At 33.2% G+C, this 25,321-nt stretch overlaps 1 protein-coding gene across 1 annotated transcript in view; it reads left to right on the forward strand.

Moving 5' to 3' along the window:
* Positions 1-2,801: 2,801 nt before the first annotated feature.
* The window catches only part of LOC144440496 (SID1 transmembrane family member 1-like), a 51,833-nt gene continuing 29,313 nt past the window's right edge, over positions 2,802-25,321 (forward strand). Inside the window, exons 1-3 of the mRNA XM_078129879.1 lie at positions 2,802-3,165; positions 23,301-23,422; positions 24,464-24,613. Of these exons, the coding sequence (XP_077986005.1) occupies positions 2,923-3,165; positions 23,301-23,422; positions 24,464-24,613 (515 nt within the window). The 5' untranslated portion in view covers positions 2,802-2,922. The remainder of the gene's footprint in view (positions 3,166-23,300; positions 23,423-24,463; positions 24,614-25,321) is intronic.

Here is a 25,321-nt window from a genome sequence, read left to right on the forward strand (position 1 = left end):
TACTCGTCATCAAAATGGTCGCACTTCACATCACTGTATAAAGAAGAGAAATCTCTTTTCCAAGTCTGTAAAATATCATTACTGTTACTAGTTGTATCCCCATTATCATCGTAAACTTCAAATGGCACTGGCTTCTTACAGCACGGGCCAAGCTTATTCAAATATAATCGTAGATTATAGCTACAGTAAGTTTCAATTTCATCAATTGCGTCTCTCCTATATTTCCGCTCACAGGAACGCAGCTTTTTATCAAAGTGACTCCTAGCCAGTTTGTAGTCCATGTGCGATGTACTTTTACTGTGTTCCTACCACGGAAACTTGTAAACAACTTCTCTTTTTGTTTCATGTCATTCCATAAGACCGACAGCTCCTCGTTCCAAAATGGCTTACGGGGTTTTGTCGGCTTCCGAACACCATTTGATTTGCGCGAATAACAAGAAAGAGTGGCTTTCATTTCATCCACAATACAATCACAGACACTTTGGTATAAAGAATGGATTTCATTTTGTGTTTCTCTACTGATTTGAATTCTATCAATAATTTCTAAAATGGCATGTCTAGAGCAATGTCTGAGGAGAGAATATAAATTTATAAAATTTAAGGGAACTATATTCAATTAAATCAAAAAGTTATTATATATTTAGCCTGTAGATAATTAGGAAAGCAACAATATAAGAAATACGCGTCCCTATGGTATGGAATTATTCCTTTAATGAAATAAATACATATCAGGAGGTAGTTACTGTAAAAAAAAAGTGTAACACGTTTATTTCAGTTCAATCCATAGGGGCACGTAGTATTTATTTTTTTTTTTTTTTATCTTAGATTGATATTGATACTTGTAGTATTTGCTGGATTCGTATTTTCCTTGGGAAAACAACAATCTAAGCGAATATTGTGTGTCCCCGTGGTTCAATCTATAGTTCTTATGTTATATGTTTGTATCGCAACCAAATTATTAGGTGCGCAATAATTAAACTGTCACAACCACATATATTAAGAAATTGATAACTTTAATAAGAAAGTTTCTGTGAAATTTCCATTTACGAAAAATATATGTATCTGTATTTTTGTAATATCCCAATAAAAATGTTATTAAATACAACAACAAAAACTGTGACAACCGTTCGAAGCGCACCCCGATTACTATGACAACCGTTCGAAGCGCACCCCGATTAGCCTCCTTAGGTTTCCCTATCAAATTATCAAATTATTTTTGAATGAACGAGTCAATAAATTAAAAACGAAATGTCTAAATAATTCCGCTTCTTACCACCGAGGGCGCCCTCGTCAGGACCATTTGCATGGGACCATCGATCGACTACAAGTATTTTTGTATTTGCGTTTACTCTCTCGCTCTCGCACATATTTTCACAAGTGTGATTGTTATATTATTCTTTGTCTTCTATAAATATAATAAATTTAACCATGGACTATTTTTGTGTACGTGTCATTCACTTATTACTCATTACTTGGCTGTAATACAAATTTAAATATACGTAGAGCAGTAGACTCGAGCTCTAACTAAGGCCAAAAAAATTTTATATATATCTGGTTCTGGTCAGCGCGCGCGTGCCCTGAATACCCTCGCGTCGATCCTTTTTTTCCCGATAATTTTTGCTTTCCCGTTTCTTATTTATTCCTGATATCAGGAAAACAAGCAGCTGAAATCTACCCTACATGCCAAGACTGCTTAAAATACAAAGCCTAAACTGCTTCGAAGAAAAGGGAAGTTTTTCAAGAGATAAATATGATAGAACAGAGTATGTAAAGTGTCAAAAAAATGTGTATTTACTAATTTGCAAAAAAAAAAAAATAATTAGAAAAAAAAAATTCGCGTCGTCGCACCACTTTAGAAAGTTTACCCGACCAGAACAAGATATTTTTTTTGGCCTAAGTCTGGAACCAGTTGTGTCCACAGGGGCACGTATTATTGCTTCCCGGGGTATTGCTTAGAATCCTGCTACTACAAATAGAAAATATAAAAACAAAAGTTTGCCCATCTTGAGTAATCTCAAAAGAAATCTAGTCGTCATGGCAATAAGATAAACTATGCCGTGCACTTTCCACATACAAATGTAAAAAGGAGGTTGGATGGAATTGGTGTATCTATTTGGATTTTAACTAATAAATAAAACAACTGTAGTCTGTTTTTTTTTTAAATAAACAATGTGAAACAAGATAGACTTATAAATCTGGACGTGTCATCTGTGTTTAACTCAATAAATGGCAAAACATTAAAAGTGTGTAAAATATTTCAATTTGTAAGTGTCAACGCGACCACACTACGTTTATATTCACTGAAAATCAACCAACCATAATAATTATCAATCGAGTGGTCGATATTATTCGTAAGCACTACAGAAAAAGGTTGAAATAGTGATCGCCGTTGGGGGCGCTGATTTCGGGGACGGACCTAACAATCAATTTGGTCTGATTTATCATTTGTACAAGTACAAAAAAAAATATGTTTACCCACAGGTGATACTGAGTACTGCAATTGTACTGTGAGTAACTGTTACGAGTACTCCAATTATGAGTAACTGTTACGAGTACTGCAAATGTGAGTGACTGTTAGGAGTACTGCAATTGTGAGTAACTGTTACGAGTACTGCAATTATGAGTAACTGTTACGAATACTGCAATTGTCACGTTACAAACGTTGTTTATCGTTTCTTCAAAACACATGAAGCATGTGAAGGGGATTTGTCCGAATTAATCGTCGACAATATCGTTTGAACAGCTGGGCGAGTATTTTTACAATAGCCTAGGGGGTCGTTATCTCATTGCGGAAGTGTTTATCTCAGAAAAGGTGCGCTGTGGAAATTGTCGTCAGAAGAATCGATAATTTGTCACCAACCGTAGAACTTATGATAGTTTTCAAAGCGTACCATGACTTCATGACGAAAAGAGAACCTTAAAATGTCGCCAAGGCTGAAAAATGGGTGGTTTTCCACCCGAATGGTAATATTTTTGTGCATTTCTGCCGCGTATGTTGTCAAAGCTACCGATGAGACGGTATTACGTGAAATTCACGTTACAGACGACATGAGAGTTGGCGATGGGGACGTGATACATGGTAATTTTAGCACACCGTATCATGGCTATGTTAAACAAGGTGAACAAGTCGTTTATCTCTTCAAGGTCCATGACGGTATGAACAAGGTAAGGGCAACTGTCTGTCTTCAAAACAAAATTGACAACGTTATGGTCACATGATCGACTTGATCGAAGCAAACATGGTGGAACTTAGTTTTCAACATCGATCATTACACGCACGAGTACTCGAATTCTGTCGTTGTTGGTTTCGGTACGCAGCATTCACACAACTAAAACCGAAATAATCATTTTCTGAAACAGAAACCAATAACCCATTGCTAACTTTTCAGCGTTTTCAATTGTTATTGTTTAGTTTTCGTTGACTCCTGTGTGACCTCATGGTGACCCCCGTACACGTAACATGACTACGTCATCGGTCACATTCCCATGTCCCTATTGGTCAAGACAGTGACAGGTATTTCACAATATTTCTCAAAAGACATTTAGTTATGGAAATCACATGATACACACGTGATTAGAAAAGTAAACAACACGTCTGGCATTTTGAAATTTATACGAACAGAATTCCATAATTTGTACTTTTTTTGATATGTCCTTGTATATTAATTTACAACCTAGTATTAATAGTATCAAGTTGAGCTCAGTTAGGTTACAAGTGATTGCTATAAAACTTACATATCAGTAAGTAGAATACTGTGAGTATCTTTTACTAAATCGAAAAGAAAAAAGAAAAAAACCCAAAACATAAATTCAATGTGAGTCTATGAGTTATATATTTTGTGTGGCTTGGGTGTATACGTATATATTATTTGTCTGTAACATATGTAGATTATAGCAACCATTATAATTTTATGTTACTCTATGCAAATTTTGGAATTAGGTACTAGAGTGTATGCCCAGGTGCACCATCATTTCATGCAAATCTTAGGTACTTGAGTGTATGCCCAGGTGCACCATCATTTCATGCAAATATTAGGTATGAGAGCATGTGCCCAGGTGCGCCATCATTTCATGCAAATGTTAGGTACTAGAGTGTGTGCCCAGGTGTGCCATCATTTCATGCAAATGTTAACAATTAACTCTTTCTGTAGACATTTGTCACCCAGATGTGTGTCTTAATACATACTTTACACAAATATTCCAGAATTAGTTATAATTGAGTGCTACCCAAATAAACCGTCACTTCATGAGAATATCAGGAATTGATGGACAATGTTTACCCAGGTGTGTGTAAATGTTAGGAATATGGAAAAAGTTTGTCAAAGTGTGCATTCACAGCATGCAAATTATGTAAATGAAGTATGTATAAGAATGTTTGTCCAAATGTATGTCTTCACTTGATGCATATGAGTTACACTTATATGTCCAGGTGTGTCTTCACTTCATGCAAATGAGTTACACTTACATGTCCAGGTGTATCTTCACTTTATGCAAATGATTTACTTACACTTACATTCCCAGATGTGTCTTCATTTCATTGTTATTATTACTATTTATTTGTTGTAAGAAAACACGCTACATGTGCGTCTCAGCGCATTGTACAGCCTCAGTTTAAAAATTGCAAAAGTAAAGAAAATAACAGCACACACAGAGGGACTAACTATAAAACTGACTCACTAAAATAATTTGTGTTGTATAGAAACCGACAAGTTAAAATCAATCACTTATATTTCATATAAATGTTAAGAGGTGATTTAATTGTATAAGTTATAACATTTGTTTTGCTCAGATGTACATGTATGTATGTCTGTACTTTATGCAAATGATTAGAATTCAATTGAGCACACATACATTATAATTTAATTTTAAAATATTGTAGTTTTAATGTATTGTAAATGTTGGCAATTGATACATTTGTCTGCAAGTCCTTGGTTTCTAGAAAGTCTACCCTGAAGTGTCTTTCATTTTAAGCAATGACAATAGGAAATGATAGTGTAACAATAAATCTATGCCAAGGCGTGTCTTAAATCTTGGATTAGACTGAATTCCCTAACTAGAATTTAAATGATATCTTTTATATAACTTGTTATCTGTACAAGACCTATTTTATTGATGTCATACATAGATACTGTAGAGGCTATAGTGTATATGTAGGCGTAATGGATTCTGTACATTTGTTCCACTACACTGCATTTAATCATTCTTTATCTCTTTGTAACATGGCAAGTGAATTTCTGTTTTTTTTTCTACTGTATGACTCTCATATCTACCTTATTTGTATTCTATCTAATCGTTGTAATTTGCAGTAAATTTAATTACAAGGATTACTATAGCACAATTTAGGAGAATACAATATAGATTGGTGTCCCTCCTTCATTATTTAGCTGTTGCAAAATTTATTTGCTACATCATGTAGCATCAGTGTGCCTCTAAGCCAATTTGATATGCCACTGACGCACACAATGACACACCAAAATTTGGTGTTCCCCTATCTCTTAGTCTTACTATGTGATGACTAGTGAGCCCTCTAAGCCAATTTGACATGCCACTGATGCACACAATATCCAATGACACACCAAAATTTGGTGTTCCCCTATCTCTTAGTCTTACTATGTAATGACTAGTGAGCCCTCTAAGCCAATTTGACATGCCACTGACGCACACAATATCCAATGACACACCAAAATTTGGTGTTCCCCTATCTCTTAGACTTACTATGTGATGACTAGTGAGCCCTCTAAGCCAATTTGACATACCACTGACAACACAATTTCCAATGACACACCAAAATTTAGTGTTCCCCTATCTCTTACTACGTGCTGACACACAAGAAATCCCAGTTTTTCTCATTTTGACTCGCAACAAAATTTGGCTATCATTAATAGAGGCACACTGGCTAGCAATGTAGCATATACATTGTGTGTACATGTTGTACAATAGTGAAGAAGAGATCTTTAGCATTATATTTAGGTATTTAGAACACATGTAGAAAATGGAAGTAGTGAAATGCTACTATGACAGAACCCAATGACATGTGAGTGCAAGTGTAGCGTACTTGGGGTATTTACACGAGTAATTGCAGTGTTTCCTGCGATAGCACTTTTATGAACAAAGTGAAAGTGCAGCAGAAAACACTGCAAGTGCAAGTAAATACCCCTGAGTACCCACACTGGTACTCACATGGCAAGGGTTCTGTCATTATTACATATGTTTATCCAAAACAGCAAATTTCCATAAAAATGACACTATGCTATATGTATGTGATCACACATTTTGTGTAGAACAAATGATCATGTCCTCATTTGCATATCATTTGCATACAGGTATGCAATAATGTTTTCAGTATTGCACTGCAGTACAAATACCACTAGTGTGTGCGCACTGGTGTAAGTAATGTCTGGTAAATACATGTATGTAATGATAATGAGTACTGCAATCACCTGTTTTGAACAGTGGCAGTAATATTAATTTTTTTAATATAGTTACATTGTATGTAATTATACAAACTGTGAATTATCAAAATTGAATTTCCTACATTGTAAATGGGGTCCACGACCCTAACAAAACACAGAATTTACTATCTGATGGGTCCAAGGCCCTACCAAAACACAGAATTTATTATCTGATGGGTCCAAGACCCTAACAGAACACAGAATGTATTATCTGATGGGTCCAAGACCCTACCAAAACACAGAATTTATTATCTGATGGGTCCAAGGCCCTACCAAAACACAGAATTTACTATCTGATGGGTCCAAGGCCCTAACAAAACACAGAATTCATTATCTGATGTGTAAATATATTTATGTAATTACATGTACCTATAGTGAATTGTTTCTTTAATCCTAACAATACCATAAATTAATATTTTGTAAATGTAAGGAATGATCTGTTCATAATTTCATATTTCCTAAAACCACAAATGAAGGCTTATAATTATATATTCATGTGTTTCCCAGGATAGATTGCACAGTTGGTAGCTAATTTGCATATTAATTTACATGGTAATTTTGATATTGGTTTGCATAGTGATCAACATATAATATGCATGTCTTCAACACTGGAACAAACTCTGACATGTTTATTTTACATACACACATAGACATTGAGGATCAACCATTTCTCTTCATGTCAAAGTATACATTTTGTTATTCAAAGCTCAAGAATGGAAGAATGCTTTTGAAGCACGGTAAAAACCTGCCAAGCATGGTGGACTAGATTAGAAGGATGGTGTTTGTACCATGCTTTCTCTATAGTGGAGAGAACACAGCACGGTAAAAACCTGCCAAGAATGGTGGCCTAGATGGCAAGGATGGTGTTTCTAACATGCTTTCTCTATAGTGGAGAGAACACAGCATGGTAAAAACCTGCCAAGCATGGCAGACTAGATTAGAAGGATGGTGTTTGTACCATGCTTTCTCTATAGTGGAGAGAACACAACATGGTAAAAACCTGCCAAGCATGGCAGACTAGATTAGAAGGATGGTGTTTGCATCATGTTTTCTCTGTAGTGGAGAGAACACTACAGTTTCAGGTCTTAACTAGGCCACCCACTTGTCAAATACAGTGAACATGCATAATTCATAAATGCCAGAGAGGAGATGAACAGTGTGGGAACACTAACACTGTGGTAATATAGTAATTACCTGGTTTTAATTAAAGTATGTATGTGGGTCTACTGTTAGAATGGAATGATCAGAGATGACATGTACAGAAATCCTATCAATCATACATACTGCACAATAAGGCCTCATAAAAAATGGTGTGGTTCCAATTATGCTTAATTTTAGAATAGGTGGGGTAGGTAGATTTTTTTTTTTATTTTTTTTTTTTGTATTTTTTTTCATGTGGGAGTGTCTAGTTCAGGTTTTCTATTGTTTTCTAAATTGTCTCTATGTTTCTTCTTATCAGATGTACAGCCATTACAGATTGGAAGAACAGTTTTATCTTTTTAAGTTGATGTCAGTTTCGGCATCCACTTTCTCCCGAAACTTCACAATTTTTGCGATTTTATAATTTTTTCTTGAATACTTAAAAAAAGGTTTAGGGTCACAAGTGAAAAACTAGGTGGGGTTGGGTAACCGGAACCAAACATTATTTTTTAGGCCTAATATAATACATCTGTTCTAAACCATGCATCAATAGATATACATATATTTACACTAGATAGACAACTTATTTACATGTCTTATTTAGAATTTCAGTTTGACCGTCGACCCACTAGGAAAGGGTTACAAAATTAATATATTTGAACTTTGGACTGCCCCAAAATACTAACTTGGATAATTCCTAGTTTTCCACCTGAGTCCTCAGGTGTCCTTCAGTAAAACTACAGATATTGTAATGAATTTCATATAAAATTAGAATTGAGCTGTTCTCCTCAGAACACTTTTAGTATATTTTAATTTTGAATTCCAGCACAGCACTCGGACTCAGCACATTAACATAAAAGATATTTTAGTGCATATATTAAAAAATTATAATTCAACATTTTCCCAAGAAAAGTGTTCGGAAATTTTATTTTGAATTCCAGCCCAACATGTGTAGTATGAAACATGGGTCATTTTTAGTTGACATTCCTGTTGAGGTTAATCCGGTTTGTAATGATTTATTATCAAACTTTATTTTGGGAAAGAAAAGAACGCAAAAACGCTTGTAAACATTGCATACATGTAGATAAAAATACACACAAAAACAGCATTATAAAACAAGTAGAACTTATCAAATAAAAGACAAATTGACAAATACACACATTAACAAATAAAAGCATTTAAATATACAACAAATCTCTATACAGTTTATGAATCCCCGAATAGAGGATTGTAACAGAATTAAGCACTGCTGTAATTAAACTATTATGACTGTTTCTAACACGTTCTTAAAAACTGTATTCCAGTTTGCATCTGAGAGCCCCAAATGTGGGGATTGCGTGCTATACAGACTAACGCTGCAATCATGCGAGTAACCCATTAAAATACTGAAAGCATTGTAGTAATCCTGCATTGTTGTAATTTCCGAACTTGTGTTTTTTTTGTGTATGAAGAAATAAAGCCTGGTAGAAAGAGATCAAATTCAACGTTTTCACAAAGAAAGGTAAATGTAGATAAATTTTAGTAGCTACACTGAATTAATATTTAATAATGGCAACCTATTACTTTAAAAAAACAAGGTTCAATATTTTATCATCAAATTAAGATTAAGAACATGAAATCCAAGGACTTACCGATAGTCGTAAATTTACAATTACTTCAAACTCGACAATCCTCACAGCGAAAGTGGTAAATTTACAAACTATTATAATTTCAAATACCCATACTTACCACAGAGAAACTGGTAAATTTAGAAAATTTCACAATTAATTCAAATACCCAATACTCCCCACAGAGGAACTGCGGGCCAGAGTTTTGTGAATTTTACAATTATTTCAAATATCAAAACTCACCACAGGAGAACTAACAATTTAGTAAATTTTACAATTATTTCAAATATCAACACTCACCACAGGAGAACTGTACAATTTAGTAAATTTTACAATTATTTCAAATATCAACGCTCGCCACAGGAGAACTAACAATTTAGTAAATTTTACAATTATTGTAAATATCAACACTCACCACAGGAGAACTAACAATTTAGTAAATTTTACAATTATTTCAAATATCAACACTCACCACAGGAGAATTGTACAATTTAGTAAATTGTACAGTTATTTCAAATATTAACACTCACCACAGGAGAACTAACAATTAAGTAAATTTTAAAATAAATTAAAATTCAGCAATTATTAGGGTGACCTTGTTTCTCAATACTTTTTCATGGCAACTATGAGTCAGTTGGTCGATATTTGAAAATGGAAAAAAAATCATCTCCTTCATGTTTCTCCTTTTCCTCCTCTTTATCTTCTTTATACAACAAGTAACACTGAAGTAAAGAACTTTCTCTGTGCTATACTTGTTTATAGCATTCATATTACAACAAGTAACACTGAAGTAAAGAACTTTCTCTATGTGCTATACTTGTTTATAGCATTCATATTACAACCAGTAACACTGAAGTAAAGAACTTTCTCTATGTGCTACACTCGTTTATAGCATTCATATTACAACCAGTAACACTGAAGTAAAGCACTGTCTCTATGTGCTACATTCATTTATAGCATTCATATTACAATGAGTAACACTGAAGTAAAGCACTTTCTCTACGTGCTACACTCATTTATAGCATTCATATTACAAGTAACACTGAAGTAAAGAACTTTCTCTATGTGCTATACTTGTTTATAGCATTCATATTACAACCAGTAACACTGAAGTAAAGAACTTTCTCTATGTGCTACACTCGTTTATAGCATTCATATTACAACCAGTAACACTGAAGTAAAGAACTTTCTCTATGTGCTACACTCGTTTATAGCATTCATATTACAACCAGTAACACTGAAGTAAAGAACTTTCTCTATGTGCTACACTCGTTTATAGCATTCATATTACAACCAGTAACACTGAAGTAAAGAACTTTCTCTATGTGCTACACTCATTTATAGCATTCATATTACAACAAGTAACACTGAAGTAAAGAACTTTCTCTATGTGCTACACTCGTTTATAGCATTCATATTACAACCAGTAACACTGAAGTAAAGCACTTTCTCTATGTGCTACACTCGTTTATAGCATTCATATTACAATGAGTAACACTGAAGTAAAGAACTTTATGTGCTACACTCGTTTATAGCATTCATATTACAACAAGTAACACTGAAGTAAAGCACTTTCTCTATGTGCTACACTCATTTATAGCATTCATATTACAACAAGTAACACTGAAGTAAAGAACTTTATGTGCTACACTCGTTTATAGCATTCATATTACAACAAGTAACACTGAAGTAAAGCACTTTCTCTATGTGCTACACTCATTTATAGCATTCATATGTAGAAGTATACTAAGCGCCTAGCATGTGGCCTTTCTATTGTGGTACATACAATGTACAGAAAACACCTTACTTTGGTGTTACAGGTTCTTTTGGATTCCTAGCCCTTTCCCAGCTTCTACAAATTGGCATGTTCTGAGCCCCCCCCTACTTGAATATCTTCCGTCATGAAAGAAATGTTCTGTTTGTGAACAAGTGTTGTCGCCGCCACCATGACTGTAGATGACATCGTGGGTGGGTGACAATAAAAATATTTTGTTATTTTGATGTTGGAGCTGAAAATTTGGGTGGGTCAGGTAATGAGAAACAGAAAAAAAGGGTCACCCTTGTGTGAAAATGATGAACATCAGAATATAAAAGGTCAGGAAGACATTGTACCGGTAGGTCATGTTGACATTGTAGGAAATGAAGTCATAAATTCCAATACAATGGTGACATTAACTAGCTGTGTACATTTGAATAGATAACTACATACATGTATAGTCAGTGAATGTAAAGTAGATAATCCCAGTAGGAAAGTGATATTAGTGTATTTGAAAGGAATGTCATATCTAGATAAAAATGAACCACAGGTGTGGTAGATATACATCTTGTATTAAATATTCATAAAATATAATTTGATGGTTTTAGTTCCGTTGTTCTGGTTTCATGTACTACCCTAAGGAATACTACACGTATAAATAGAACATAGTTTAAAGAACTGTGGAGTTGTTAATTAAAGGAAACACCAATCAAGGACATAAAGGCATTAATAAAACCTAGTTTTTCACTGAAGAACCTAAACTTTTTTTTAGAAAAAAATAATCAAAATGTGAAAATTGTGAAGTCTCGCCAGAAATAGTGGATGTGGAAGGAACTGACATCAAAAAGACAATATAAAACTGTTCTTCCAATCTGTAATGGCTGTACATCTGATGAGAAGAAACCAATAACACAGAGACCATATGGAAAACAACGGAAAACATAATTACCTGAACTAGAAACTCACATATGAAAAAAAAAGTATAATAAAATAAAAAATCTACCTACCCCACCTATTCTAAAATCGAGCATAATCAGAACCACACAATTTTTTTCTTGGAAGTAGAAGTACAATTTTGTGCACATGTTGATATATTTATGTATTTAATATATACAATATCATACAATTAATATATCAACGTGTGCACAAACCCTTTCAGTATAGAATAGAATTATATAGAAATAACTTTATTGTCCACAGTGTATATATGGAAAATTGCTTTCAGTCATTCCAGTCAAAAATTGACATACAATAATTAAAGAACATAAATAACAACAAGACAGGCTAAAATTACGGAGACAGTGCAGTGCTGATCAACAGCAAGTTAAAATGGGAATTGGATGAGATAACAGCTATAAAGGTGACATAAACATGAAATTAAAGTTCCCTGGAATTTAAAATTGAAATTGATTATTGTACATAATGTAAATTGTACCCTAGAATCTTCTTGGTGTTCCACTACAGGAAGTGCATGTTGGCACGGATCAAGAACAAGAATATTGTCAAAATCAGACCAGCACGGCACAGGGTATGAGTTACTAGCTTACGTGTACATGACGTAAAAATCTCAACTTTGATCAGTCTGAGCTTACATGTACATAACGTAAAAATCTCAACTGTTATCAGTTTGATCTCATGCTTTCCTAGTGGAGTAGTCGTATGAATTTGATGCTTTGTAATAGATTCTATCATTATAGAACTAATGCACCACCTGTTTCATTACAACGATTTGAAATTCTAATTTCTGAAAGTAGATGTATTTTATGTCAGTAGAATAATGACAGGAAATTGACAGAGATGACATCCTGTTAATTTGATAAACTGTGACACCCAGTAATCTGCTATGCAATATTGCAAATGATTATGCTGAAATGCCTTTATATATCCACTTGAGGTCAAAGGTCACACTACAAGGTTATTCCATTTTCAATATTTCTTCTGTGGTGTTTTTATTCATGAAATGCTACTCAATAGTATAAGTGCTGTCTTTTAAATTCATACATAATTTATATCGTCATTTAATATGCAAGTGTGTGTTTTTTCAAGGACATTATTATTTTTTTTATGCAAGTTTTATAAAAGGACTTCCATAGCCATATTGTTGTGATATATATCTTAGTATAGTATCAGTTTCCATGACAACAGTTACGAGTATACCAAAGTAAGGATGAATTAGGGAAAATAGCTGAAGATCAAATTAGCTGTAATCCGCTTTCTACCAAGAAAGTATTCGTTTGTAAACAAAAAACTACTTCAAAACAGGATTAATGAGATGTAAAAATTTGCCATATGAAACCTCGTCTTTTTGAAACTGTTCTTTTTTATATTTGTATGTTGTTGGCTTTTTATAAACAATTTAAACACAGAAAAAATGGACAACGAAAGAAAAAAACCAATGACAAGAGTTTGGGAAATGTGAATCAATCAGTATTGTAAACAGTTGTGTTACATTGTCTGTAAACACAAATAATGTAGTCATGGTTACCCTAAACATTGTAGGAGATGAATTTTATCGATAGCTGCAGATGAGGTATTATGATAACTACAGATAATCCCATAGTCCTTTGCATCTGAGGGCATGCTCAGTCTGGATTGCAAGTTCCTCAATCCACCGACTGGGGGCTTTATATTAAAGACCCAGTGACGATTAAAAATTAGGTATGAATTTAAAACAGGTAGTCATAACAACAGAATGTTCCTGTGTAATCCTTACGACGCCACTGATAAAAATAACACTAATACAAGAACCTGGGAATGCTGATCCCCTACATTTGATAAAATAAAACTATAAAAGATGAAATTTGTGATTTCCAAAGATTGTTGTTGTTAATTAGTAGATGCTATATTGGCAGCTATTAGTGTAAGCCATGGAATTAGGGATGAGTGATTACCAATTTATGTAATGGTATGAAAGCTGTGTACACTAATTAATTTGTTTAATTTTAGTAATTAGTAAATGCTTTGAAGGTAATTAAATGTGTCTATAAATCCCTTGTGGTCAGTGTTTGTAAGAATAATTTTATTAATTTGAATAGGCTTAATTAGATATTATTCTCAAATATTTAACTTCATTCAGCCAAGGAAAATATGGGCAACCTAAGGGTTTTGTGACTCCTTGTCTAGTATTAGTAACTCGTATTGACAAATCCCTTAGATCATAATAGTCTTTATTTATACTGGATAGTTCTTTAAGTATATAAACACTTGTCTCCCAAGAAGTCCAGTGAGCGCCATCCCTCATGGGTTCAGTGTTAATGCAGGAGGAAACCGAAGTACCCGGGGAAAACTTGCATTATTCGGTAGAGTCAAACTGAACGACACTCTTCTTACTTACAGCAGGGTAAATTTAATCGAACCTTGAATGGGGTTCGAACCCCGACTGCAGTGGTAAGAGGCAAGTGGTTTAACCACTCGGCCACCGACAACCCCATACAAGGTCACAAATATTCTCTAGCTGAATGAAGGAAAATATTGGTAAAACATCATAATTATACCAGTGCCAGTAATATCAAAGAAAACTCAGGAAAAGTAATTGCAGTTTTGAACATTTTAACTCATATTTCAAACACAGCAGAACCAGTGACGTAGAGACACTCTGTTGTGACATAGACGCGCTGTCACAAGATGGTGGAGTGACACATACAACTAAAGAATAGAATGGAGTATTGTATAAATGAAGCGACAGAGAACAACATATCAAATGAAAATACTGTATTTGACCATGAAATAATATTACATAAACTGAATAGGAACGTGCTATACATATCCCCAGATACACTTGTCAGGTTGTACAAAATAAAAAACAAGGCTTATAAATGCATAGTTATGGTGATGACAGGTACTAACTAATTATTTAGCAAATTCTTGTCCACGAGGCAGCAAACCGCTGTACACGCTGTCAGCCAGCGACAGAGTCCATATTGTCTTGTATACAATTATCCGCAAGTCATGAACTCACCCGTTTTACACAGTACTAAGTACAGTCAATGTCCGTAGTCCGTTAGCAAATTAACGTAGTGTCCCGTTGGTGTAGGTTGAGTTCTTGTTGTGGAGTAATACACGCCCATGTGGCAGCACCCAGCAGCCAGCAAGTCGGCAGCTCCAAGCTAGCAGTATCCACCTTCAGGCCTTGATGTTCAAAGTTAGGAGAAGCATGTGATCACTGGCTTCGAGAGTATTTATAGGGGTCTCCTTAACGTTGATTGGGTACACACAAAGTTCAACAGATGTTTAGCTGTAGACATGTAAATTAGCACACTGTCATCACAAAAAGGTCCCTGACCTATACCTGTCATCACCATTCATCAAAAGGTCACTGGTACAGTAAACTAAAGAATCTATTATTCAAAATCACCACCTTGTGACACACGCACGCATTGTCATGATGTAGAATGACTAGGATATAAATTCTATATTTTTTGTTCAACTTGTCATGTGCATGGTTTAATGTAATTTATTTATTTGTCAATCTTGTAAAAACCTATTAAAATTATTTAAATTTTTACAATCATAGAAGTGTGATTATTGGAAATTAGACATTTTCTATTTTCTATTTTCTATTGGAACAGATTGCCACTTTGTAGACAAAATGCAGACGTTTATAGACAGATAGACATGTACATGTACAATATTTATAGACAGATAGACATGTACATGTACAATATTTATAGACAGATAGACATGTACAATATTTATAGACAGATAGACATGTACATGTACAATATTTATAGACAGATAGACATGTACATGTACAATATTTATAGACAGATAGACATGTACATGTACAATATTTATAGACAGATAGACATGTACATGTACAATATTTATAGACAGATAGACATGTACATGTACAATATTTATAGACAGATAGACATGTACAATATTTATAGACAGATAGACATGTACATGTACAATATTTATAGACAGATAGACAGATAGACATGTACAATATTTATAGACAGATAGACATGTACATGTACAATATTTATAGACAGATAGACATGTACAATATTTATAGACAGATAGACATGTACAATATTTATAGACAGATAGACATGTACATGTACAATATTTATAGACAGATAGACATGTACATGTACAATATTTATAGACAGATAGACATGTACATGTACAATATTTATAGACAGATAGACATGTACATGTACAATATTTATAGACAGATAGACATGTACATGTACAATATTTATAGACAGATAGACATGTACATGTACAATATTTATAGACAGATAGACATGTACAATATTTATAGACAGACATGTACATGTACAATATTTATAGACAGATAGACATGTACATGTACAATATTTATAGACAGATAGACATGTACATGTACAGTATTTATAGACAGATAGACATGTACATGTACAATATTTATAGACAGATAGACATGTACATGTACAATATTTATAGACAGATAGACATGTACATGTACAATATTTATAGACAGATAGACATGTACATGTACAATATTTAAGACTAATACACAGTATTTACTAAGGCTACCATTAAATAAAGAGCGATGACTACATATACAAGATTATAAAGGATACAACATACCCGGCGCATCATTTTTACGAATTCCTTCCCTCAGGGAAACGTTTTAGATCCTTTAAATGTAAAACAAACCAGTTTTTACACAGTTTCTTTCCAAAAGCAGTTCAAAACTGTCGCATTTGAATGTAGCGTTTTAAGATTTTATTTTTGTGTCGTAATACTGCATTTTTATCAGTTGTGTGTGATTTATGGTGCTTTTGTGGTGTCTTTTTCTGTATTTGAGGGTTTTTTTTAGCAACGCCAAGGCACATTCCTCTCGATTCTATCGACTGGCAATAAAGAATATTATTATTATTATTATTATATACCTACATTGTACCTAGTACAGTAAGAAACATTGATAACAGTGATAAACTATGTAAATTTCAAGATAGACATTTTGTGATATTGATAATATTACTAACAAAATTGATAATCCACTGCAGGCAGTAACTGCACTTTAACATAGCTTGCCATTCCAGTAATGATTGATTGCCATCAACAGCATACCTTGTCTTCTATACTTGCAACATACATTGATAAAAGTGATAATTATAAGATAGGCATTTTTGTGACATTAATACAATATTTTTAACTTCGTAATCCACTGCTGACATAGACACAAGTGTTGGGAACTGGCCTTCAATATCAAACAAATGATTTATCGCCATCTAGCATATATGTACATTGTCTTGAATACTTACTGCATAGGTAGATAGAAGTGATAAATACAAGACATGTATTTGAATGATGATGATTATTAATACCTGGTACTATGTATGTGTTTTAAAATTAATAATCCATTGTATCCCGTTAGAATTTTACACAGCTAACCTTCATGCAATGATTGATCGCTATTGACAGGTTGAACACTTTGTCTTGAATAGTTGTAACAACATCAATAAAAAATAATAAATACAAGAGTTTTCTTGACTAAATAATTACTATTAATATGTTTATAAATTAATGAATCCATTGTACATGCAGTGATCATTAAAATTTTACACGGCTCCTCTTAAAGACTGATTGATTGCCATCTATAATGTAAGACACTTTGTCCTGACTATTTGTAACAATTATGGATAAAACTTAAGTGATAATTACAAGGCAAGTATTTAGTTTGATATTATTATAATTACAATTAGTTTAAATTGATAACCCACTCTCTTACCGTTAGAATTTAACATGACCCACAAACAAATTTTATAAATTGCCATAAGATCTGTCTTGAATAGTTATAACAAACTTTAATAAATGTGATAATTACAAGACGAGTATTTTGTTTGACATTATTATAAAATATAATTGCAATTATTTGAAATTGATGCCCTTCAGGCAGTTAATACTATTAGAATATAATATGGCTGCCTTTAGAAAATGCTTGATTTACTATCTTCATTGTAGGGCACTTTGTTTTCAATACTTTCAATGTACAGTATTTGAATATAATATGGCTGCCTTTAGCAAATGCTTAATTTGCTGCCTATATTGTAGGGCACCTTGTTTTCAATACTTTCAATGTACAGTATTAGAATATAATATGGCTGCCTTTAGAAAATGATTGATTTACTGTCTTCTTTGTAGGGCACCTTGTTTTCAATACTTGCAATGTACAGTATTAGAATATAATATGGCTGCCTTTAGAAAATGATTGATTTACCATCTTCATTGTAGGGCACCTTGTTTTCAATACTTTCAATGTACAGTATTATAATATAATATGGCTGCCTTTAGAAAATGATTGATTTACTATCTTCATTGTAGGGCACCTTGTTTTCAATACTTGCGATGTATGGACTGTAGTATATGAACAAAAATGGTAACTACAAGACAATCATTTTCACGACATAATTATTAGTGTTTTTAGTTGATATCCATTTCAGAAATTTACAATATTTTCAGATTCTAACATACATGTACCCTACAGAAAATGATTACTTACCATCTACAATACAGCACAGCCTGTCTTGAATACTTGTAACATATATTGATAAAACTGATAACTATGTGTACAAGACAAGCATTTTTATGACGTAATTATTACAATGTTTTTTTGATAATCCACTACACATTACGACTCAGAATATAACATGGCTGCTCTTCAGAAAATGAGATGCTTTCTCTTGAATATATGTACCTAACATTGATGAAAATGATAACTACACAGACAAGCATGTTTGTGACGTTAAGTGCTTTTAAATTGAAAATCCACTGGAGATGTAGACAATACATTACTGTTACAATTCAACGTGACTGTTTTTTGAACCGTGATCAATTGTAAACTCCATCTTGAACAAATACAACTTAAAAAACAAAAAAACCCCACATTTTTATTCCTGTCAGTTGTAAAGCACATTGTAACTGTTTTTAATTCAATGTGCTTTATAAGAAATAAGATTAAAATGGCCACATGGATGAGGATTGGGTAATTTTTTTTGAATTTTGAATTTTTAAAACAATTTTATCATGGCTTCCTACTTGAAAAATTAACATGAAACAACACATGCTACATGTAAGTCCATGTTTGTAACTCAATACATTGAAAAAAAGCTAAGAAATGCGTAGATAGTATGTAATTGTACAATAACAAAGATTTTATGCATTTATTAATCTTTTGCAGTCAACTGAGTTACAAACAAGGACTTGGCATATTGATTTTTCAAGTAGTAAGCCATGACAAAATTGTTTCATAAATTAAAAACCCACTTTAAGCTTAAGACTAAGATGAACAAATATTGGTAACTACAAGACAAGTATTTTCATGACATGATTATTGCTGTCCAATGTTTTTAAATTTGCAGTCTATCCGAGACTTTAGAATTTAACATTCTCTTCAGAAAGTGACTGATTGAAAAACTGTACCATGAATTACTTGCAATAAACAAGTAAATAAAGACAAAAGTGAGAACTACATTTTTTATAATGACCAACAGTTTAAATTTATAATCCACTGTAGACTGGATGGGTACTCTTAGAGTATTTATAATCTACTGTAGACTGGATGGGTACTCTTACAGTATTTATAATCCACTGTAGACTGGATGGGTACTCTTAGAGTATTTATAATCTACTGTAGACTGGATGGGTACTCTTAGAGTATTTATAATCCACTGTAGACTGGATGGGTACTCTTAGAGTATTTATAATCCACTGTAGACTGGATGGGTACTCTTAGAGTATTTATAATCCACTGTAGACTGGATGGGTACTCTTACAGTATTTATAATCCACTGTAGACTGGATGGGTACTCTTAGAGTATTTATAATCTACTGTAGACTGGATGGGTACTCTTAGAGTATTTATAATCCACTATAGACTGGATGGGTACTCTTAGAGTATTTATAATCCACTGTAGACTGGATGGGTACTCTTAGAGTATTTATATGACTGGCCGTCAAACAATGATTGATTGCTATCTAGCATATCTCACTTATCATCTTTCCATGTACAACACATATCACATAAAAGTGATAAATACAAGGCAAGCATTTTCGTGATCTTATTAAAATATTTTTGAATTCATAATCCAGTTGCAGGCAGTATTAAATTATTAGACTTTAGCATGTCTTCCTGTCAAAAAATGATCGATTGCCATCTACATGTAGCACACCCCATCTTCTAATTAAGTTTTATACTTGCAACATATATCAATAAAAGTGATGAGTACGAGGCAAGCATTTTCGTGACGTCCTTGCAATATTTTTAAATTGATAATACATTGTACTTGCAGGCAGTAAGTATTAGACTTTAGCATAGCTTGCTGTCAAAAAATGATCGATTGCCATCTAGGACACCTTTTCTTGTAAGTTCTGTACTTGCAACATATATCAATGAAAGTGATGCAAGACAAGCGTTTTTGTGACGTTAATACAATATTTCTAAAATCCTCTGCAGACATAGACATAAGTATTGGGAATTAACATGACTGGCCTCAATTACAAACAATGATTGATTTCCATCTACATCTAGCATACCTTGTGACAGTTACAACTTACATGTAGAAAACAAGCATTTTGTAAATGTAAATGCCATGGTAACACATTACAATCTTTTAAATTGATAATCCAGTGCACACATACCGGTACATGTAATTCATACACAAGTTCTCTTCTTCCACTTTTGATTGAGACATGATTCGAACAAATCACTTGTCCTTCTTGTCTAACTGGATTTGACAGAATGATCCAAATTTGGTGGAGGTGTTGAGTAATTAACCAGACGTGTGAAAAGGTTAGCTGTAAATTCAGGTGTGAAAGTACTTGTCAGTTATGTACATTGAAATGTCCACCTTCTGTGATGATGTCACTGTAGATTGGTGCAGGTTTTGTAAATTCAGGTGTGAAAGTACTTGTTAGTTATTATGTACATGTAACTGTCCACCTTCTGTGATGATGTCACTGTAGATTGGTGGTATGTCATATTTTCCTACATTGGCATGAAGTGACAGATTGTTGACTTTGATGTTCATGGCCTCCAGTAGTCTTCCTTTATCCATGTACTTGCATGTAGATATTTACTAGAATTTAACATGCCCTTCAATCAATGACTGAAAACCCTGTCTTTAATACAAATGTACTCGGAACAAACAGTGACAAAAGTGATAACTATAAGCCCAGAATTTTCAAAATATTGCAATATTTTAAATTGAAAACTGCTGCAGACATACATGTACATGTACACATGTGTTGTCTATTGAGACGTTATTGAAACATTGATAAAAATGATAACTACAAGATGAATATCTTAAATTGAAAACTGCTGTAGACATACATCAGTTTACATGTACCCTGGTAAATGTGCGTGTAGTGTTTGTGAGAGCATAACAAGACTGGAATACACTATGACCACAAGAAGCCATTAAACATGTATTCTATACTCTGAAAAATGTGGCAAGGAAGCAGAAAATGGTGATTGATCATTTGCTCGACAGATAAAAGATATATAGACACATCAAAATAAATTTATGTTATGCAAAGAGTGATTTGTTAAAACTAGAGATATTCAAAGACATATTAAAATAGATTTATGTTATGCAAAAATAAAAAGATAAATAAAGACACATGAAACTATGTTATAAGAATTTGTTAAAGATTGTACTGAAGGAAATATGAAACTGTATTTATGATATGCAATGAGTACTTAAATTTAGTTAGAAATATAGAAATATAGATAATTACAGACTACCCCATTAAGACGTACATCAAAACAGTTCAAAATTACAATGTACCAGCCAGGTATATGTGCATGTATCATAGATTGATTTAGAGATAGTGTCACAGCATGTCATGTACAGATGTGTGTGGACAGAATTTGTCATCAGAAACACAAAACAGACATTGCAAGACAGAAGTCCATTAGTTACTGCTCCTTTAAGACATACATTACAACACTTAAATATTACAATGTACCAGGTATTTGTACATGTAGATTGATTTAGAGATAGTGTAACAGCATGTCATGTACAGATGTGTGTGGACAGAAGCCATCAGAAACACAAAACAGACATTGCAAGACAGAAGTCCATTAGTTACTGCTCCTTTAAGACATACATTACAACACTTAAATATTACAATGTACAAGGTATTCATACATGTAGATTGATTTAGAGATAGTGTGACTGCATGTCATGTACAGATGTGTGTGGACAGAAGCCATCAGAAACACAAAACAGACATTGCAAGAACTGAAATAGGATATGGCAGGATCAAGAATAGTCCTTTTGTCATGTGGAAAAAGTCACACGGGATATGCAATAATTATAGAAACTGAATACTGCAGCTGCTACGACTGTCTCATCTCATGACAGACGTATACATTGTATGTATCAATCCAGTAGGAATTGCTGATCAATTTATGAATATCACAATTTTGTACTCTCAGTACTGACAGGGACATATTATTAGTTTCTAAAAATAACTTGTAAGTTAATGAAGCAAATATTAGATATTTGAGAATTTGTAAAGCAGAACTAATATGTACAACTTATATAAAGTGCTTTTACTTGTAAGTTTTACATATGAAGTCAATCAAAGATGGTAATATTGCAATGAAATGTAACATTTATATGTTATAGTCGCCAAATGAGATTGCATTGATGTCTGTACAGAGATGTCACTGATTACAGGGATGTCTAGGTCCCAAATCAAGAAATTAGAGCAGCTGATATTTTGGGGCCAAACCTGGGCCTTCTCTCTTTTTGAGCTAGTTTGTTTGTTTAGTGATCTCCATTTTACTGAGAACAAAATTAAAATCGAAATGAAATCCAGTGTTATATGTTACAGTCTCCATATATAAAGCTATATATTTATGTCTGTATACAGAAATATTGAAATGATTACTAAGATGTCAAGCTTCCAAATCAAGCAATTAAAATTTTGGTATTTTGAGCCTGAACCATGAAGTGTGAATAGTTGAATATGCTTTCGAAAATTAATTCTCGAAATGTAATTGTTACATGTAAATGTATTTTGCTGCAACAAAATTTATCCAAAAAAGACAGTTCAGTTCACATTATGGCTCCATATTTTGTTGACAAGATAATTAAAAGAAGTTTTGACTACAATGTATATGTAAACATACTGTACGCAGGGACCATCATATATTATGTCACATTCATTCCCAAATATACCGTCAAGGTATGGAAATTTGCAAATTGTACCTCCTCTCTGAAAGGTTCACAATCCTATAACAAAACCATGATGATTTATAGACTGTATAATGTATACAATTTATCCAATCCTTTGACCAAACCCAATCTTCAAAATAGTGTCTTTTTTCTTCTTTTGTTTCAGTCATCAGCTGTTCGTATCCATGTCAACAGTTCCAATGCTGAGGGTGATTATCCTGTCTTATTTGTTGTCAGGCAACAGAAAGGAATCATGTCATGGCCCATACCCATGTATATCTTATCACTGTAAGTATGGCCCATACCCATGTATATCTTATCACTGTAAATATATGGCTCATGGCATACCCTGTGTATCTTAATTATCACTGTAAATATATGACCCATACCATGTATATTTTAATATCACTGTAAATATATGGCCCATACACATGTATATCTTATCACTGTAAGTATGGCCCATACCCATGTGTATCTTAATTATCACTTTAAATATATGGCCCACACCCATGTATACCTTATAATTGTATGTACAAATGAATATAGCCCATACACAGTACTGTAATTTGTATAAATAATGTACATTTTGTATATGGTATATGGCCAGTAACCATGTATAGCTTATCACTGTAAATAATGTATATGGCCAGTAACCATGTATAGCTTATCACTATAAATAATGTACATGGCCAGTAACCATGTATAACTTATCACTATAAATAATGTATATGGCCAGTAACCATGTATATCTTATCACTATAAATAATGTATATGGCCAGTAACCATGTATAACTTATCACTATAAATAATGTATATGGCCAGTAACCATGTATATCTTATCACTGTAAATAATGTATATGGCCAGTAACCATGTATAGCTTATCACTATAAATAATGTATATGGCCAGTAACCATATATAACTTATCACTATAAATAATGTATATGGCCAGTAACCATGTATAACTTATCACTGTAAATAATGTATATGGCCAGTAACCATATATAACTTATCACTATAAATAATGTATATGGCCAGTAACCATGTATATCTTATCACTATAAATAATGTACATGGCCAGTAACCATGTATAACTTATCACTGTAAATAATGTATATGGCCAGTAACCATGTACTGTTTGTATCATCCACCCAAGTTAACTAACACTAAGTCTGTAACTGAGCAATCAACAAGAATTAGAAGTTAAAACTATGTATTTCAAGACTGTGGTATTAGATGGTATGAAAATTGAATGCATCAGCTAGAAGACTGTGTCGCAATAGACATTGGTAATATTATATTTAAAATAAAAGTATTTTGTTTGTTTCAGGTACAAATATGATGCAGTAGCTAGGACGCTGTGTCCAATGGACTTTGGTGATACTATAATTAATGAAGTGTATATAGATGTGTCTTGCTCCTCACCACACCAAACGAACTATACGCTGGTAGCCAGTCTTATTAATGACTTTGAAATGCAGTAAGTCAAATATTTGATATTATGTATATACTTATTGCCTGTCTATAATAGCTTGGCTTGTGCGTGGTATATTGTGTGTTATTTCCAAAGACATCTTTGATTAGTCTGTATTCAGACGCAGATTATATTTTGTCATATTCCTAAAAAAAATCTTCTGAAATATGTTTTATTTAAATACTAGTTGTGTGCACATACATAACTTATAACATACAATCTAATAGTCAGCATGTACAATGCACATACAGAACACACACGCTACTCACTAAGGCTTCGAACACATAAAATATAATCTAGTATCTGTACTATCTCCTCGAACACCCCCTAGTGGTTAACTAGACATCTGAGTTAGACATTCAATAAATGAGGGCGCTCATGAATATTCATAGAAATGAAAGTACAGTGGGTCAGAACAGTCATCTTGACCTCATGGAACATCCAACACACACCATGTTTAATTCTATTAATTTCAGCAACAATAGTGAAGATGACTGTTGACAGTCTAATCTTTGATAGGTGATATTATCCTATCCATTCCTTTGTCACTGTAATTTATATTAGTTTAAAAGGTACTCTTTGATATGGAACATTGTGCATAAACGAGAACTCCCCTTGTCACTACAATTTTAAATTTTGTTATAACTACAGTTAATACAGAACGCTGTCACTTTCCTGTGTTCTATCCCAAACACACTGTCACTTTCCTGTGTT

Source organism: Glandiceps talaboti, chromosome 9 (genome assembly GCF_964340395.1).
Source record: "Glandiceps talaboti chromosome 9, keGlaTala1.1, whole genome shotgun sequence".
NCBI classification, from domain to species: domain Eukaryota; kingdom Metazoa; phylum Hemichordata; class Enteropneusta; family Spengelidae; genus Glandiceps; species Glandiceps talaboti.